Genomic DNA, 16,134 nt, shown 5'->3' on the forward strand with positions numbered 1-16,134 from the left:
TTCTACAGATGTACAGTGGAGAGCGTTCTGCCTGGTTGCATCACCATCTGGCATGGAGGGGGAGGTGTTAGGGTACAGAATCGATATAAACTGCAGAGAGTTGTAAACTTAGTCAGCTCCATCATGGCCACGAGCTTCCGTCGTGTCCAGGACACCTTCGAGGGACACAGTGACCATAAGGACCCCTGGCACCAGGACATGCCTAGTTCTCACTTACCATCAGGAAGGAGGTACAGGAGTCTGAAGGTACACACTCAGTGATTCAGGAAAAGCTTCTTCCCCTCTGCCATCTGATTTCTAAATGGACGTTGAACCCATGAACTCTACCTGAATTGAATTGACTTTATTTCTTACATCCTTCACATACATGAGGAGTAAAAACCTTACGTTACGTCTCCGTCTACCTCACTACCTTTTTGCACTGCCTGTTTAACTATTTCATGTATACACTTACTGTAAATCAGTTTTTTATGTTGTTATGTATTGCAATGTACAGCTGCCACAAAAACAACACATTTCATGACGTGTGTCAGTGATATTAAACCTGCTCTGTTCTCACAGATTGCCGAGATCTTATGAGAAAGGAGAAACCATTCCCTTTAACTTTATTATTTCTGTCACTATTTATGCACAGTCAGCAGAGGAACTGCCTCACCATTCCAATGTCCTGGGTTCAATCCCAGCCTCCTGTGCTGTCTGTGTGGTGCTTGCACGTACTCTTTGTGAACACATCGGTTTCCCCCAGGTGCTCTGATTTCCTCCCACTTCCCAAAGACAAGTAGCTCGTGCGCAGGTGAGGGGTAAAATCCAGCAGAGGGAATGGGGAGAGGAACTTGATTGGCATATGGAGAGAATAAAATGGGCTAAACTATGATTCGTGTTTTTAAGAAATTCAGTGCTGTCTTTTCATGAAGCAGATGTGTGAGCTGGGTGTTGTTAGTCAGCCTGATGTAAAATTACATGATCCGCTGGCCGGTGGTGACTGGCATCTGTCTCAGACTCCGAGGCGAGTGGTCCCCGGTTCGAATCCTGTCGGCTCCCTGCACGCTTTTGAGCATTGAGCTAGTAACTCTGCCTCGTTTAAAAAGAAACACAGACAAATGCTAAAGAAAGGGCAGGGCTGTTGCCCGGAGAAGAGCAACAAGAATATTACCTAAATCAAGGCAAGCTGGCATGAGAAGAATAAAACATACAAACTTTCGAATGTTTAGAGACTTTCACGGAGACAGATATAGAGTATATGCAAGTTCAGCAACACCAAGATGCTTTAATTTAACTGCAATGTATTTTTTAGTGAGTGAAAAGTGCTTTTAACAAAACTCATGCCTTTCTGCACCAAGTTTTAGGGCATCTGCTGTGCTGAACTATAGTCACCGTGGTAGTGGGGCCAACAGTACACAGACTCAGACGATAAGGGACAGACCATTTCAGCTGAGGGATTAACATTGATTTAATAATCAAATAGAAATTTCACTAGTTCATGAATTGCTGTGTTCACTTCAACAAGAATTCTTCCAAATCTTTTCTCCCAAATTTTGGGATTTTATTGCAAATATTTAATTCATGAACAACAAGCTGTACAAGTTGGAAACAAAAACCAGATTAAAAAAACTCACTTTTTGCAAGGAACACAGAGATAAAACGCATTCACAACAACCAGCTTAAAAATTAGTTTGGTAACCCACTGTAGAAATGAAACATTGCTTTCATTATAAAATACATTGGTACAAATTAATCTTAAAGAACAATGATTCAAAGATATTAGAGTTGAAAAAGACTCTCAGCATGCACCATCTGTACTCTCAACATGTGTATATCAAATGCACCATGCAAAAACTCTTCATGCACACAAAAGTTGTTCCCTGGTCCTTCACCTTGCAGATATAAGAGATATTCAGTCTCTTCGGAGGTCTCTTTAGTTCTTCACATTTCAACCACGGAAAAAGAATTTGGGATTACAGTACCCACACAACTCCATTGTTACATTGTAAGCGCGGAGCTTCTCTGATTGAGTGACTACAACAATTAAAAAATTATAAATAAGACCCCATGTAGCAGACCTGTTACAGATTTATCAGGAGCAAATCCCAGGCAGCAGATACCGCTAGAAGGCACCCCAATCATTGGCACATTCAGGAAAAGTCAGCCGTCACCATGGAAAGGAGAATACAAAGCCCGACTGGTAAGCAAGAGAGAGGGTGCCAACTCTACTGGTTTCTGAGGGAGAAGGCACCGATTTTACTCGTAATTAAGAGAGAAGGTCCCAACTCTACTGGTATCTGAGAGAAAGTTCCAATTCTACTGGTATCTGAGAGAAAGTACCAACTCTACTGGTATCTGAGGGAGAAGGTACCAACTCTGCTGGTAATTGTGAGGGAAGGTACCAACTCTGCTAGTATCTGAGAGAAAGTTCCAATTCTACTGGTATCTGAGAGAAAGTACCAACTCTACTGGTATCTGAGGGAGAAGGTACCAACTCTGCTGGTAATTGTGAGAGAAGGTACCAACTCTGCTGGTATCTGAGAGAAAGTACCAACTCTACTGGTACCTGAGGGAGAAGTTACCAACTCTACTGGTACCTGAGGGAGAAGTTACCAACTCTGCAGGTACCTGAGGGAGAAGTTACCAACTCTACTGGTACCTGAGGAAGAAAGTACCAACTCTACTGGTACCTGAGAGAGAAAGTACCAACTCTACTGGTACCTGAGAGAGAAAGTACCAACTCTGCTGGTACCTGAGGGAGAAGTTACCAACTCTGCAGGTACCTGAGGAAGACAGTACCAACTCTACTGGTACCCGAGAGAGAAAGTACCAACTCTGCTGGTAATTGTGAGAGAAGGCACTGACTCTGCTGGTACCAAAAGGCGGATGCCACCATGCTCACATTGAATTTCACAAAACAGATAAAAAATGGTTGCTGGTCCCAAGCTGCTAACTTCCTTGTGGCCATTCTTCACACATACGCCCTGACACCGGTTGGTCCAATTCCCCTGTGACCGAGGGTCACAGCCCTTGCATTAACATGCACCAATCTCCAGAAAGCATTGACCTGTATCTTCCCCAGCCTGGCAAAACAGAGGGAAATGGCATTTTTTGCCTCTTCCACCACTGCCTGGCTGAAATCTGGGTCACACAGATCCTTCCAGATATCCACGGCTCCATATCACACCACGCGATTTCTTTACACACACAGGTAAGGCAGTTTTTAATACTTGAAACACTTCTCCAAAAGCATGCAGCTTCTTTGAACATTTGTACGAAGTCTCTGCGAAATGTGCAGTTTTTTTTTAAAGTTAATTTTTTTAAGAAGTCTTTACAAAAAGAAAAACAAAGTTTGTCTATTCTCAATTCTGGTCTTTTTAATTGACATTTCTTGTACGGAAGGAAAAAAGCCAGTGACCTCTGCTGAGGGATTCCGACAACCAGGTGCAAGTTCTTTCAATGATGTGCAGAGACCTCACAGTTTAGATCACACACAGCAAAGTACTGGAGATTCGCTTCTTGTAGAAAAAAAACGAAGCTCTCTCTTAATTGATGTAGTAAAGTTTTGCATTATCATCTTCCTGAGGGAGCATAGAGTGCAAGGAGATACTAAAAGGTCAGGAATAGCAAAGAAATAAGGCTCCTGCCATCAGCAATGTACAGAACACTATGAAAGACTTTGTCCTTAGATAACATTTCCTTTTTGCCAAGGTTTGGGTAAGAAGATTCTTGTCACATTCTCAGACTCCTCTCTGGAGTTCGAATGTTTCCATCCATCCATCCATTCTTGTGGTTCCTGTCCAGAGTTTAGGAGATTACTGTCAACGATCTAAAGTTCTGGTAACTTTCTCTACATGCATAATGTTCCTGTCCGGGGTTTGAGAGTTCTCGTCCATAATCCAAGGCTGAAGAGCTTTCCCCCACTTCTCACACTCCTGCCCACTCTTGGTCTACACTCCAAGCAAATCCATCCCAAAAGGACCACAGAGGTCAATTCAAAGGCATTAGTTAGCTGTGTCATTCTGCTCCACTGATCAAACACAGGTCACACCACTGCAGTTCCCCGTTCTGCTACAGGATATCACAAATGGCATCTCTATTCTTCAACTGGTACTGAAGCCACACCACTCAGCTCCCCCTCGAATCTGAACACAGCCTGATATCCATTGGGGAAAGGGGAGGAGTGTGAATTCAGGGGGACTATGGAGGAGGGTGAATTCGGGGGAATGTGGAAGTGGGTGAATTCGGGGGAATGTGGAGGAGGGTGAATTTGGGGACAATGTGGAGGAGGATGAATTTTGGGTAATGATTCAGCAGTCAATTCAGGAGCAGTGTTTTGGACCACTAAACTTAAAGGAATATGATTCTTGGGGAATGTGATGGGGCAATAACTTCTGGAAAACGTCAGAGGGCTGGGATCTCAAAGAGAGCACAGCTCAGGACGAGTCTGCCCGAGGGGCCTGAATTTCACGGCTTAGTGACTGACTGAGAGCATTTCTCACAGAGCAAAGTGTAGATGGAGATCGTGCTAGCACATCATGCTCATGGTGAAGAAACCCTTCAGCAGTTTCATTCTGATTTCAGCAAGATATAAGCAGACATTGGTGTTTTGGTAAATAAGACATTATTGTTGCAGCAGGGGAAGAGGGAAGGAGTGGGTAAGAGTCGATGGTCTGTCCTACAGGAATGTGAATTAATGTCATGGGTGGTAAGGAATTTGTCCAACACATACTGCGTCATCAGCTTTCTCTCTCCTCAAGGGGAACGTCAGCAAAGTTTTGGTGGCCGCAGCCAGTCTGACTGTTACAGTCTTCCCGTTCATATCCGGGTTCACACAACAGTAATCATTGTTCCAGAGTGATGCTCAGGTGGGGGGGGGGGGGGGGGAATACCAGGAATGCAAGAGGGGTTGAAAGGGAAGTGCAGAGCAGATGGGAAATGGAAAAAGAGAGGTACCTAACCCTCATCTCAAGACTGAAGGAGACAACGTATCACTTGCATCATTCCGCCTCAGCTTTCCCACATTTGTGCCGTGTGTCATTACAGTTCATTCTCTGGGTGACAAAGTAAAACAGGTCTCCCCTCATGCCCAAGGATCACCAGACTCCCAGCCTTGCCAGTAGGCCAAGGCAGGAGCTCTTTGCATCTCTCTCCAGGCTCTACTGGAGGGCAGGGGTCCAAATGGGGAGAGTGTGGTAGGGGGCACTGCTGAGGAGCCATTAACTCTGCCTTACAGGGTCAGACGCGCAGGAGACTAATTGGCAAATCAATGTAGGAAGAATGGCCGTACTGAGACACCAGACCCATGTTCCTTGGGATCAGGAAGCTGGGAGGGTGATCCAGTAGAAAGACTGTGTTTGTTGATATGGTTGTGGAGGGATTAGGAGCAAGCCAATGATTGCACTGTGTACTGTAGGCTTCACAGCTCTGCATCTTGCCTCCCTGCTGCTAGTTTCTGGTCTAACCTTCGTTCCACAGCCTGCAGTAAGAGTTCAGAGTACTGTTCCAGCAGAGCCAGCATCTTCTTGTCTTCAAAGCCCTGCCCCCTCACTGGGGGATTACTGGCCTGGTTAGATATGTGGCCTGGCCCTTGGGAAGGTAGCTCGGGGCCTGTGCCTGGCCACAGAAGACAGTCCAATTCCTTCCTCACAGAGGAAAATGTTTCGGAGAGAACGGCATTGACCTGGCAGCTCTCAGCGGAGGGGTCTTTATCACTGGTTACCTGCAAAGAATGAGAAAGAAGATAAGGAGCAAGCCATCATCCCTTCCTAAGTGCAACTGTCTCTAAAATTTGTGCTGATCTGATCTTCGCCCCACTTTCCTGCTTGTTTCCCGAAAACCTTGACTCTCATATTTCTCAAAAGCGCTGGAGGATTCCATCAGTCAAGGCTCTCAGACAGAGGAAATTCCTCCTCTTGTCCATCTTCAGAGAGCGGTCCTTATTCTGAAATTTTGCTTCCTGATTCTCCATTCTCCCTGGAGAGGGAACAACACCCTCTCGACACCCGCCCTGTCGAGACCCCTCAGAACCTTACATTCCAATAAAGTCACTTCTTTCCAATAAACCCAAGGAGTATAAATACCCAGGTGACTATAGATGGTGATGTACAGATCTAATTCATTCATCTTTTCCACTTAAGATAACCCCTTCATCTTATGAATCAGCTCAGTGAACTGCAAGTGTAGCCCTTTTAACTGAACCTGTGCTTAGTGCCACAGGTGTGATCATACCCAGTATTATTGAAACAAGGCTTAAACACAAGGGAGCACCTGCAATGGTTTCTCATTCTCTGAGGAGGCTCTGCCAACACCCACACCCCATGGAATTAACACTGCTCTAAGCCATGCACCTGCTCCGAACGCAGTGGAGATAGTTGAGAGCTTGAAGTTCTCGGTATAAACATCAACATTGCCCTGTCCTGGTCCCATCTGTTTGGTGCCACGGCCAAGAAAGCTCACCAACCTCTTTACTTCCTCAGAAGCTGAGAAAATGTCCCAGCTGATTAATTTTTATAGATACGCCATAGAAAGCATCTTATCTGGATGTATCTTGGCTGCCCTGGGAAAGTAGCCAATGTGAACAAAGACCCCTCTCCCTTGGGCAGAAGATACAAAAGCTTGAAAGGGTGTACCACCAGGCTCAAGGAACAGTTTCTATACCACTGCCGTCAGACTCTTGAATGAACATCTGGTATGAACTGCTGGTTTCCCAATCAACACACCGTGGCGTTTGCAGCTTACTGTCAGCTGCCACCTTCTCTGTAACTATAATACCATAAGGCATTGGAAAAGAATTGGGCAATGCGGCCCATTGAGTTTTCATCATGGCTGATCGATTTCCCTCTCAACCCCATTCTCCTGCCTTCTCCCCGTAACCTTTCATGCCCCAACTAATCAAGAACTTACCAACCTTCGCCTCAACTACATCCAACTGGCCTCTTACAGCCTCCTGTGGCAATGAATTCCACAGATTCTCCACCACCCCCCGCCCCCCGGCTAAAGAAATTCCTCCCCATCTCCGCTCTAAATGGATGTCCCTCTATTCTGAGGCCGTGACTGTAACACTTTATTCTGCATGCTGTTGCTGCTTTCCTTCTGTAGCACCCTGATGTGCCGAAGGTCAGAATGGTCTGTTTAGTTGGCGTGGAAACGAAAGCTTTTCCCTGTAAGTGGCAATAATAAACCAGCCGCTACCACTCACCGTCCGGTACAGGTTCAGGGCCCTCTGTAGACAACTGTGTAGCTCACTCACCAGGAGTTTGCAGCTCTGAACGCTGACTGTTGGACCTGCCAAGAAAATAAAATTCCTATTTGGTACCCACAATACCTTTACACTGGATGAACTAGACATTAATAGCACAGAAGCAAGCCGTTCAGCCCATGGGGACCATGCCAGATAAAAACAGATTTTGTTAGCCTGTGGCCTCACGGGTGTTATCTCCTCAGTCTTCACCAGGTTTTTTTTCTCCTCTGTGCTGAGATAGTCCACCTCGACTCCCCTTTCTAGCAGGAAGTTCCAGTATTTGCTGAGTGAAACGATCTCTCCCAAGGTCCCCTCTACTACTTCCAGCAATGAACAGAAATCCACATCCCCTCTGCAGCAACAACCTACAGATGCCAGGGATCTCAGATTGGTAACAGAATGTCATTAATCAACAGACCAGCCAGCATCACTGAGGGCAGAAACAGGTTTAATGATTCAGCTTGAAAACCCTTCACAACAGAACCGGAAGGGTGAGGGAAACAGGCAGCTTTTACGTTGAGAGGGGTGCCGGGGAGAACAAAGGAAGTGTCTGTGGTAGGGTGGAGAACGAGGCTGTCCAGTGAACACAGGAAGTGCAGATGCCATCTGGGAGAGGGTGGTGAATGATCGCTAATAACAGCTGATCAGTTTGGTAGAGGGAGGCCACTGAGAGGTGAGGGGCAGAACAGAAATCAGAAATAGCGGGGAGACCTGGAAATAGCCAGAAGATGAGGGAGCACCTGTGGAGAGAGCTAACCTGAGTTAATGTACTGTAGGAAGTGGATGACCATGTGTCAGGACTGGGCTCCGTTTGGACAGGGCAAGAACATACAAACACATGAGTATAGGAGCAAGAGACAGCCACTTGGTCCCTCCTGACTACTCCCCCCCCCCCCCACCGCCATTCATCATCACCGTGGCTGATCTCCTCCAGCTCTTTTCTCTCAGTCTGTACCCGTTCCACCTGTTCTTTGGTTTCCAGACCATGTCTACGAGGGGTGATTGATAAGTTCGTGGCCTGCAGTAGAAGGAGTCAATTTTAGAAAACCTAGCACATTTATTTTTCCTACATTTACACACTTAGTCCAGCGGTCGTGGAGCATACAGATCCCTTCTTTGTAGAAGTCGGCGTCTTTGACCTCCAGAAAGTGGTTCACATCGGGGTGATTGATAAATTTGTGGCCTGAGGAGGAGATGAGTTATTAACTTGAAACTTTCTGCTTTTTCATTCAAAGCATTGAACTGCACGTGTATGTAATGAGAGCTGTATAACTCATCTCCTTCTACCCCAGGCCACGAACTTATCAAGCACCCCTGCTGTAGACGCCGACTTCTACAAGGCGGGGGTCCGTGACCGCTGGACTAAGCGTGTAAATGTAGGAGGCGACTATGTTGAAAAATAAATGTGCTAGGTTTTCTAAAATTGACTCCTTCTACCTTAGGCCACAGACTTATCAATCACCCCTTGTATCATGCATCTTCTTTCTCTGAATATTCCCAGTCCTCTAGCCGGCTCAGCCTTCTGGGCTGAAGACGCTGCACTCAGTGGGAGGCTATCGCAGTGGTGGGTGGGATGGGGTTAAGAGTGACAGGCAGCTGGAAGCTCAGAGTTGCCCTTGCACAGTGAATGGAAGTGTTCTGCACATTAGTTACCAAATCTGTGTTTAACCAATGTCACTCATTGCTTTAATATTGTGCATCACATGGGAAAGGGACCACGTTTATGCGACCTATCCTCAAATCTGAACAACTTCAAGCCCTGGTAGACTGATTCTGCATCCTTTCCAAAGGCAGACAAGTATTTCCCGGGTTGTGGTGGAAGTAGGGGCTGCGACGGATCAGTCTTTGCGAACACCTTGCATGGGGCTCACGAGGGCCAGGTGCATCACAGTGCGGGCCCTTCGTTTAGAAAAGGTGGCTATGGAGAGAATCGAAAACTAGGAGTTGCTGTTTGAAGATAAGGAGGCGTCCATTCAAGGCAGAAAAAAGGTGGACTTTTTTCTCTCGAAGATGGTTCAGAGGTCTTTTAGTCATAGTCATAGTCATACTTTATTGATCCTGGGGGAAACTGGTTTTTGTTACAGTTGCACCACAAATAATTAAATGGTAATAAAACCATAAATAATTAAATAGGAATATGTAAATTATGCCAGGAAATAAGTCCAGGACCAGCCTATTGGCTCAGGGTGTCTGACCCTCCAAGGGAGGAGTTGTAAAGTTTGATGGCCACAGGCAGGAATGACTTCCTATGACGCTCTGTGCTGCATCTCGGTGGAATGAGTCTCTGGCTGAATGTACTCCTGTGCACACCCAGTACATTATGTAGTGGATGGGAGACATTGTCCAAGATGACATGCAACTTGGACAGCATCCTCTTTTCAGACACCACCGTCAGAGAGTCCAGTTCCATCCCCACAACATCACTGGCCTTACGAATGAGTTTGTTGATTCTGTTGGTGTCTGCTACTCTCAGCCTGCTGCCCCAGAACACAACAGCAAACATGATAGCACTGGCCACCACAGACTCGTAGAACATCCTCAGCAGCGTCCGGCAGATGTTAAAGGACCTCAGTCTCCTCAGGAAATAGACTTTGAGTCTATTTCCTGAGTCTTAAGCTTTGAGTCTCCCTCTGGGCAGTGGTGAAGTCAATGTCTGTCTATTTTTAAGGTAGATTCTTGAAGGCAAGGGGAGGAAAGGGTACCGGGGTTTGAAGGAACAGAGCCTACAACCAGAACGGCCACAATCCCATTAACTGGCAGAGCAGGCAGCTGGGGCCGAGTGGCTTATTGCCACTAATCCGTGTGGTGACAGGCATGTAAAACACTTAGTTTGCTGACAGTAAGAAAGCTAAGGTGTGGTGCAGGTCCCGTGCTGTTAAGAGTTAGCAGGGCTGCAGCACCATGCCTCAGGATGTGATTGACCCTCACAGCGAGTCACTGAGCTCTATCCGACCAGTGCTCCCTGCACGAGGCACAGGATTGGAGGGAGTGCCAGAGGAGGGGATGCCCTGGAGCACCTAGCTGACTACAGCAGCCCAACGGTGCGAGGCAGAAGAGGGAGAACGAACAAAGGAGCAGGGGAGAAAATAATTAGTGCTTTCACTTGGAAACGTCATTTGCAAGATAACTAGGATAAAGCAAACGAGGAATGAGGCAGGCAGAAGCATCAGTGAATATCATAGGAACAGGCCCTTCAGCCCATCAAGTCCATGCTAACCATCAAGACTCTATTCACTCTTACCACTTTACACATTCCCATCAACAGCATCTGGATTCCATTGCTCACCCACACCATGGAGCCAATTAACCCACAATCGTTGGGGAGTGAGAGGAAACTTGAGTGAGAAGGGTTCTAGAGCAGCGTGTTCAGCAGTGGACACACGCCACAATCTAGTACATCACGGAAATAAAAGCAAAGGAAACAGAACAAGACTGGAGTGGAGGAGGGAGAAGCTGGGACTCCATTCATACCTGCATCCTTTGGAATGGATTTTTCAGATAACGAAGGGTGGGTTGCTGCTGTGGCTATACCTACAGCCTGGCCACTTGCGGCTAGAAATCTGGGTAAAGAGTCCGAGGGTTCTTTCTGCAGTCTGCCAAACCTGGATGCAGGTGGACAATGGGAAGCTGCTGGCTGACGAGATTTAACCCCCTGTGTCTCCTGGGGACTTTGGGCTAAGGCCCGTGGAGTTGAGGGAGTAGCCACCTCCTGTCCAGGTGTGGGAGCAGTGTCCCCCTTCCTCTCCTGGATTTCCCTGTGTGTGTCGGGCACATTGCCTGCCAAAGAGCTCCATTTTGTTCCTCCCGGTAAATCTGGCAGTCGGATGCACTCTGATAGACATGAAGCCTTCAACTTGATGGGTGGTGAGAAAGAAGCCAAGGAAGGTTTGTCAGGCAGCGGCTTGGGCAGATCGAGGAACAAGTTGGCCCTTGTGCCAAGGTTTAGCTTAGGCTGAGAGTTATTAGTAGGGGACACTGCTGAACTTGCAGACTGCTGCAACAAAGGCTTGGAGCTTGCAGTCTCTCTCCAGTTCTGTTTTGTCATTTCCTGTTTGTGGGAGATTTCAGTCACTATGTCCGTGTCAATTAAAGGCGAAGACTTGGGCGACAATTCCAGAGGTTGACCGTTGGCACTGCTTTCCACAATCGATGGATCCTCGCCATTCCCAGTGAGGTTCAGGCTGTCTCCCACTGAAACACTGCGGGACATTTTGGCTATGGAGCTGGTGGTGGGGTTCATGTAGGATTTCTGTTTCATGGTCTTTCCCTGAGCGCTCTCCTTTGCCAGTGGTAACGACGGGACGTCCACTTTGCCGGACCCAGGGGGTGTGGTCCTTCGCTGGCTCGTTCTGGCATCCTTCTCAGGGGCGGCCACTGAGTGGGGACACAGCTTTACAGTTGTGACCGCAGCAGGCGTTGTATTGGTTATGCAAACTAAACAGGACAAAGACAAAAGTCAGAGCTAATCAAAAAGCAGGTTCACAAGGGCTGTGTCACTCAATCAATCTCATCACTGCTGCTCTCTTGAGCTGTGCAGAGGCCTCATCATCGTGATGCTGTAGTATTAGCCAGGCTCTCCCCCACGACAGAGATTGTGCTTAGCCTGGGAACAGTGGGGCCTCAATACCATCAGATTCTTATCAGCACAAAATAGTCATCACACACAATTTCCCTGTGAGGACTGGGATCTCTACAGGGAGAGGTCATCGCTGTAGGACCTAGGACACAGAGAGACACAACACCTCCTGTAGAGACAGGTCTGCATCAGTGTGATTCGCTTCATTTGTTGAGGAGCCCACCTGCTGGCACTTTCTCTTTGTATTTAAACCTACTGTCTGTCATTTGCTCTATCAGCAGTCTTTGGGACATTAGGGTCCATTCCACCACACTTCTGTCGTTGAGATGGCTCTTCCCCCAATGCCTTAAACCTGTGTTTAAAGCTAAAATGCAGAGGTGACTGAACTTTAGCATCAATTAGGCTTCAGAACTAACCCGAGAAAATCCGCAGATGCTGGAAATCAAATGCCACACACACAAAATGCTGGAGGAACTCAGCGGGCTAGGTAGCATCTCTGGAAAAGAGTGAACTGTTGACATTTTGGGCTGAGACCCCTCATCGGGGTCTCGGCCCGAAACATCGACTGTACTTTTCTCCATAGATGCTGCCTGGCCTGCTGAGTTCCTCCAGCATTTTGTGTGTGTGGCTTGAGAACTAACCATTGCCAAGACTCCCATGACACCACTTACCATAGAAACCATAGAAACTACAGCACAGAAACAGGCCTTTTGGCCCTTCTTGGCTGTGCCGAACCATTTTCTGCCTAGTCCCACTGACCTGCACACAGACCATATCCCTCCATACACCTCCCATCCATGTATCTGTCCAATTTATTCTAAAATATTAAAAAAGAACCCATATTTACCACCTTGTTTGGCAGCTCATTCCATACTCCCACCACTCTCTGTGTGAAGAGCCCCCCCTAATGTTCCCTTTAAACTTTTCCCCCCTCACCCTTAACCCATGTCCTCTGGTTTTTTTCTCCCCTTGCCTCAGTGGAAAAAGCCTGCTTGCATTCACTCTATCTATACCCATCATAATTTTATATATCTCTATCAAATCTCCCCTCATTCTTCTACGCTCCAGGGAATAAAGTCCTAACCTATTCAACCTTTCTCTGTAACTGAGTTTCTCAAGTCCCGGCAACATCCTTGTAAACCTTCTCTGCACTCTTTCAACCTTATTAATATCCTTCCTGTAATTTGGTGACCAAAACTGAACACAATACTCCAAATTCGGCCTCACCAATGCCTTATACAACCTCATCATAACATTCCAGCTCTTATACTCAATACTTTGATTAATAAAGGCCAATGTACCAAAAGCTCTCTTTACGACCCTATCTACCTGTGACACCACTTTTAGGAAATTTTGTATCTGTATTCCCAGATCCCTCTGTTCGACTGTACTCCTCAGTGCCTTACCATTAACCCTGTATGTTCTACCTTGGTTTGTCCTTCCAACGTGCAATACCTCACACTTGTCTGTATTAAACTCCATCTGCCATTTTTCAGCCCATTTTTCCAGCTGGTCCAAGTCCCTCTGCAGGCTCTGAAAACCTTCCTCACTGTCTACTACACCTCCAATCTTTGTATCATCAGCAAATTTGCTGATCCAATTTACCACATTATCATCCAGATCATTGATATAGATGACAAATAACAATGGACCCAGCACTGATCCCTGTGGTACACCACTAATCACAGGCCTTCACTCGGAGAAACAATTCTTTACTTTCACTCTTTGGTTTCTTCCGTTGAGCCAATGTCTGATCCAATTTACCACCTCTCCATGTATACCTAGCGACTGAATTTTCCTAACTAAACTCCCATGTGGGACCTTGTGAAAGGCCTTACTGAAGTCCATGTAGACAATATCCACTGCCTTCCCTTCATCCACTTTCCTGGTAACCACCTTGAAAAACTCCATTAGATTGGTCAAACATGACCTACCACGCACAAAGCCATGTTGACTCTCCCTAATAAGTCCCTGTCTATCCAAATGCTTGTAGATTCTGTCTCTTAGTACTCCCTCCAATAACTTACCTACTACCGACGTTAAACTTACTGGCCTATAATTTTCCGGGTTACTTTTCGATCCTTTTTTAAACAACGGAACAACATGAGCCACTCTCCAATCCTCCGGCACCTCACCTGTAGACAGCGACATTTTAACTATTTCTGCCAGGGCCCCTGCAATTTCAACACTAGTCTCCTTCAAGGTCCGAGGGAACACACTGTCAGGTCCCGGGGATTTATCCACTTTAATTTTCCTCAAGACAGCAAGGACCTCCTCCTTTTCGATCTGTACAGTTTCCATGATCTCACTACTTGTTTCCCTTAATTCCATAGACTTCATGCCAGTTTCCTTAGTAAATACAGACGCAAAAAACCTATTTAAGATCTCCCCCATTTCCTTTGGTTCCGCAGATAGCCGACCACTCTAAACTTCAAGAGGACCAATTTTATCCCTTACAATCCTTTTGCTCTTAATATACCTGTAAAAGCTCTTTGGATTATCCTTCACTTTGACTGCCAAGGCAACCTCATGTCTTCTTTTAGCCCTCCTGATTTCTTTCTTAAGTATTTTCTTGCACTTCTTAATTCTCCTCAAGCACCTTATTTACTCCCTGCTTCCTATACATGTCATACAACTCCCTCTTCTTCTTTATCAGAGTTGCAATATCCCTTGAGAACCAAGGTTCCTTATTCCTATTCACTTTGCCTTTAATCCTGACAGGAACATACAAATTCTGTACTCTCAAAATTTCTCCTTTGAAGGCTTCCCACCTACCGATCACATCCTTACCAGAGAACAACCTGTCCCAATCCACGCTTTTTAGATCCTTTCTCAGTTCTTCAAATTTGGCCTTCTTCCAGTTAAGAACCTCAACCCTAGGACCAGATCTATCCTTGTCCATGATCAAGTTGAAACTAATGGTGTTATGATCACTGGAACCAAAGTGCTCCCCTACACAGACTTCTGTCACTTGTCCTAACTCGTTTCCTAACAGGAGATCCAATATTGCATCCCCTCTAGTTGGTCCCTCTATATATTGATTTAGAAAACTTTCCTGAACACATTTTACAAACTCTAAACCATCTAGACCCCTAACAGTATGGGAGTCCCAATCAATATATGGAAAATTAAAATCCCCTACCACCACAACTTTATGTTTCCTGCAGTTGCCTGCTATCTCTCTGCAGATTTGCTCTTCCAAGTCTCGTTGACTATTGGGTGGTCTGTAATACAATTCCACTAATGTGGCCATACCTTTCCTGTTTGTCAGCTCCACCCATAAGGACTCAGTAGACAAGCCCTCTAATCTGTCCGGCCTGAGCACTGCTGTAATATTTTCCCTAACAAGCAATGCTACTCCCCCACCTTTCATTCCTCTGCCTCGATCACATCTGAAACATCGGAACCCTGGAATATTAAGCTGCCAGTCCTGCCCCTCCTGTAGCCAAGTTCCACTAATTGTTATAACGTCATAATTCCACGTGTCAATCCACGCCCTCAACTCATCTGCCTTCCCTGCAATACTCCTAGCATTGAAATATATACACCTCAGAAGATTTTTACCACCACTCACAACCTTTCTATCAGTGGATTTGCTTAAACTTTCAATATCATTTATTTTCACTCCAGCCTCACTGTCAGCTCTGGCACTCTGATTCCCATCCCCCTGCAAATCTAGTTTAAAGCCTCCCCAATAGCACTAACAAACCTCCCTGAAAGGATATTGGTCCCCCTGTGGTTCAAGTGTAACCCGTCTCTCTTGTACAGGTCCCACCTGCCCCAGAAGAGGTCCCAATGATCCTGAAATCTGAAACCCTGCCCCCTACACCAGTTCCTCAGCCACTTGTTCCTCCTCCAGAGCATCCTATTCTTACCCTCATGGCACGTAGCACAGGTAGCAATCCTGAGATTACCACCCTCGAGGTCCTGCTTCTCAACTTCCTACCAAGCTCTTTATACTCACTGTCCAGGACCTCCTCACTCTTCCTTGCTATGTTATTGGTACCGATGTGCACCACGACATCTGGCTGGTAACCCTCCCACTTCAGAATGTCATGCAAGCGATCAGAGACATCCTTGACCCTGGCACCCGGGAGGCAACAAACAATCCTGGATACACTGTCACGACCACAGAACCTCCTATCTGCACCTCTAACTATCGAGTCCCCTATCACTACCGCTCTCCTCTTTCCCCCCTCCCTTCTGCACTGCAGAGCCAGACTCAGTGCCAGACATCCGGCTACTGCAGCTTGTCCCAGGTAAATCATCCCCCCCCAACAGTATCCAATGCGGTATACTTGTTGTTGAGGGGAATGGCCACAGGGGAACCCTG

The 16,134-nt window shown here is 46.5% G+C and overlaps 1 protein-coding gene across 1 annotated transcript in view; it reads right to left on the minus strand.

The window, feature by feature from the left end:
* Nucleotides 1–1,534: 1,534 nt before the first annotated feature.
* mapkbp1 (mitogen-activated protein kinase binding protein 1) overlaps nt 1,535–16,134 on the minus strand; it is a 260,224-nt gene continuing 245,624 nt past the window's right edge. The window contains exons 29-31 of the mRNA XM_072265081.1: nt 10,697–11,659; nt 7,184–7,269; nt 1,535–5,704 (exon numbers count right to left, since the gene is read on the minus strand). Coding sequence (XP_072121182.1) covers nt 5,402–5,704; nt 7,184–7,269; nt 10,697–11,659 — 1,352 coding nt within the window. The 3' untranslated portion in view covers nt 1,535–5,401. The remainder of the gene's footprint in view (nt 5,705–7,183; nt 7,270–10,696; nt 11,660–16,134) is intronic.

This window comes from Mobula birostris, chromosome 1 (assembly GCF_030028105.1).
Source record: "Mobula birostris isolate sMobBir1 chromosome 1, sMobBir1.hap1, whole genome shotgun sequence".
Lineage (NCBI taxonomy): Eukaryota > Metazoa > Chordata > Chondrichthyes > Myliobatiformes > Myliobatidae > Mobula > Mobula birostris.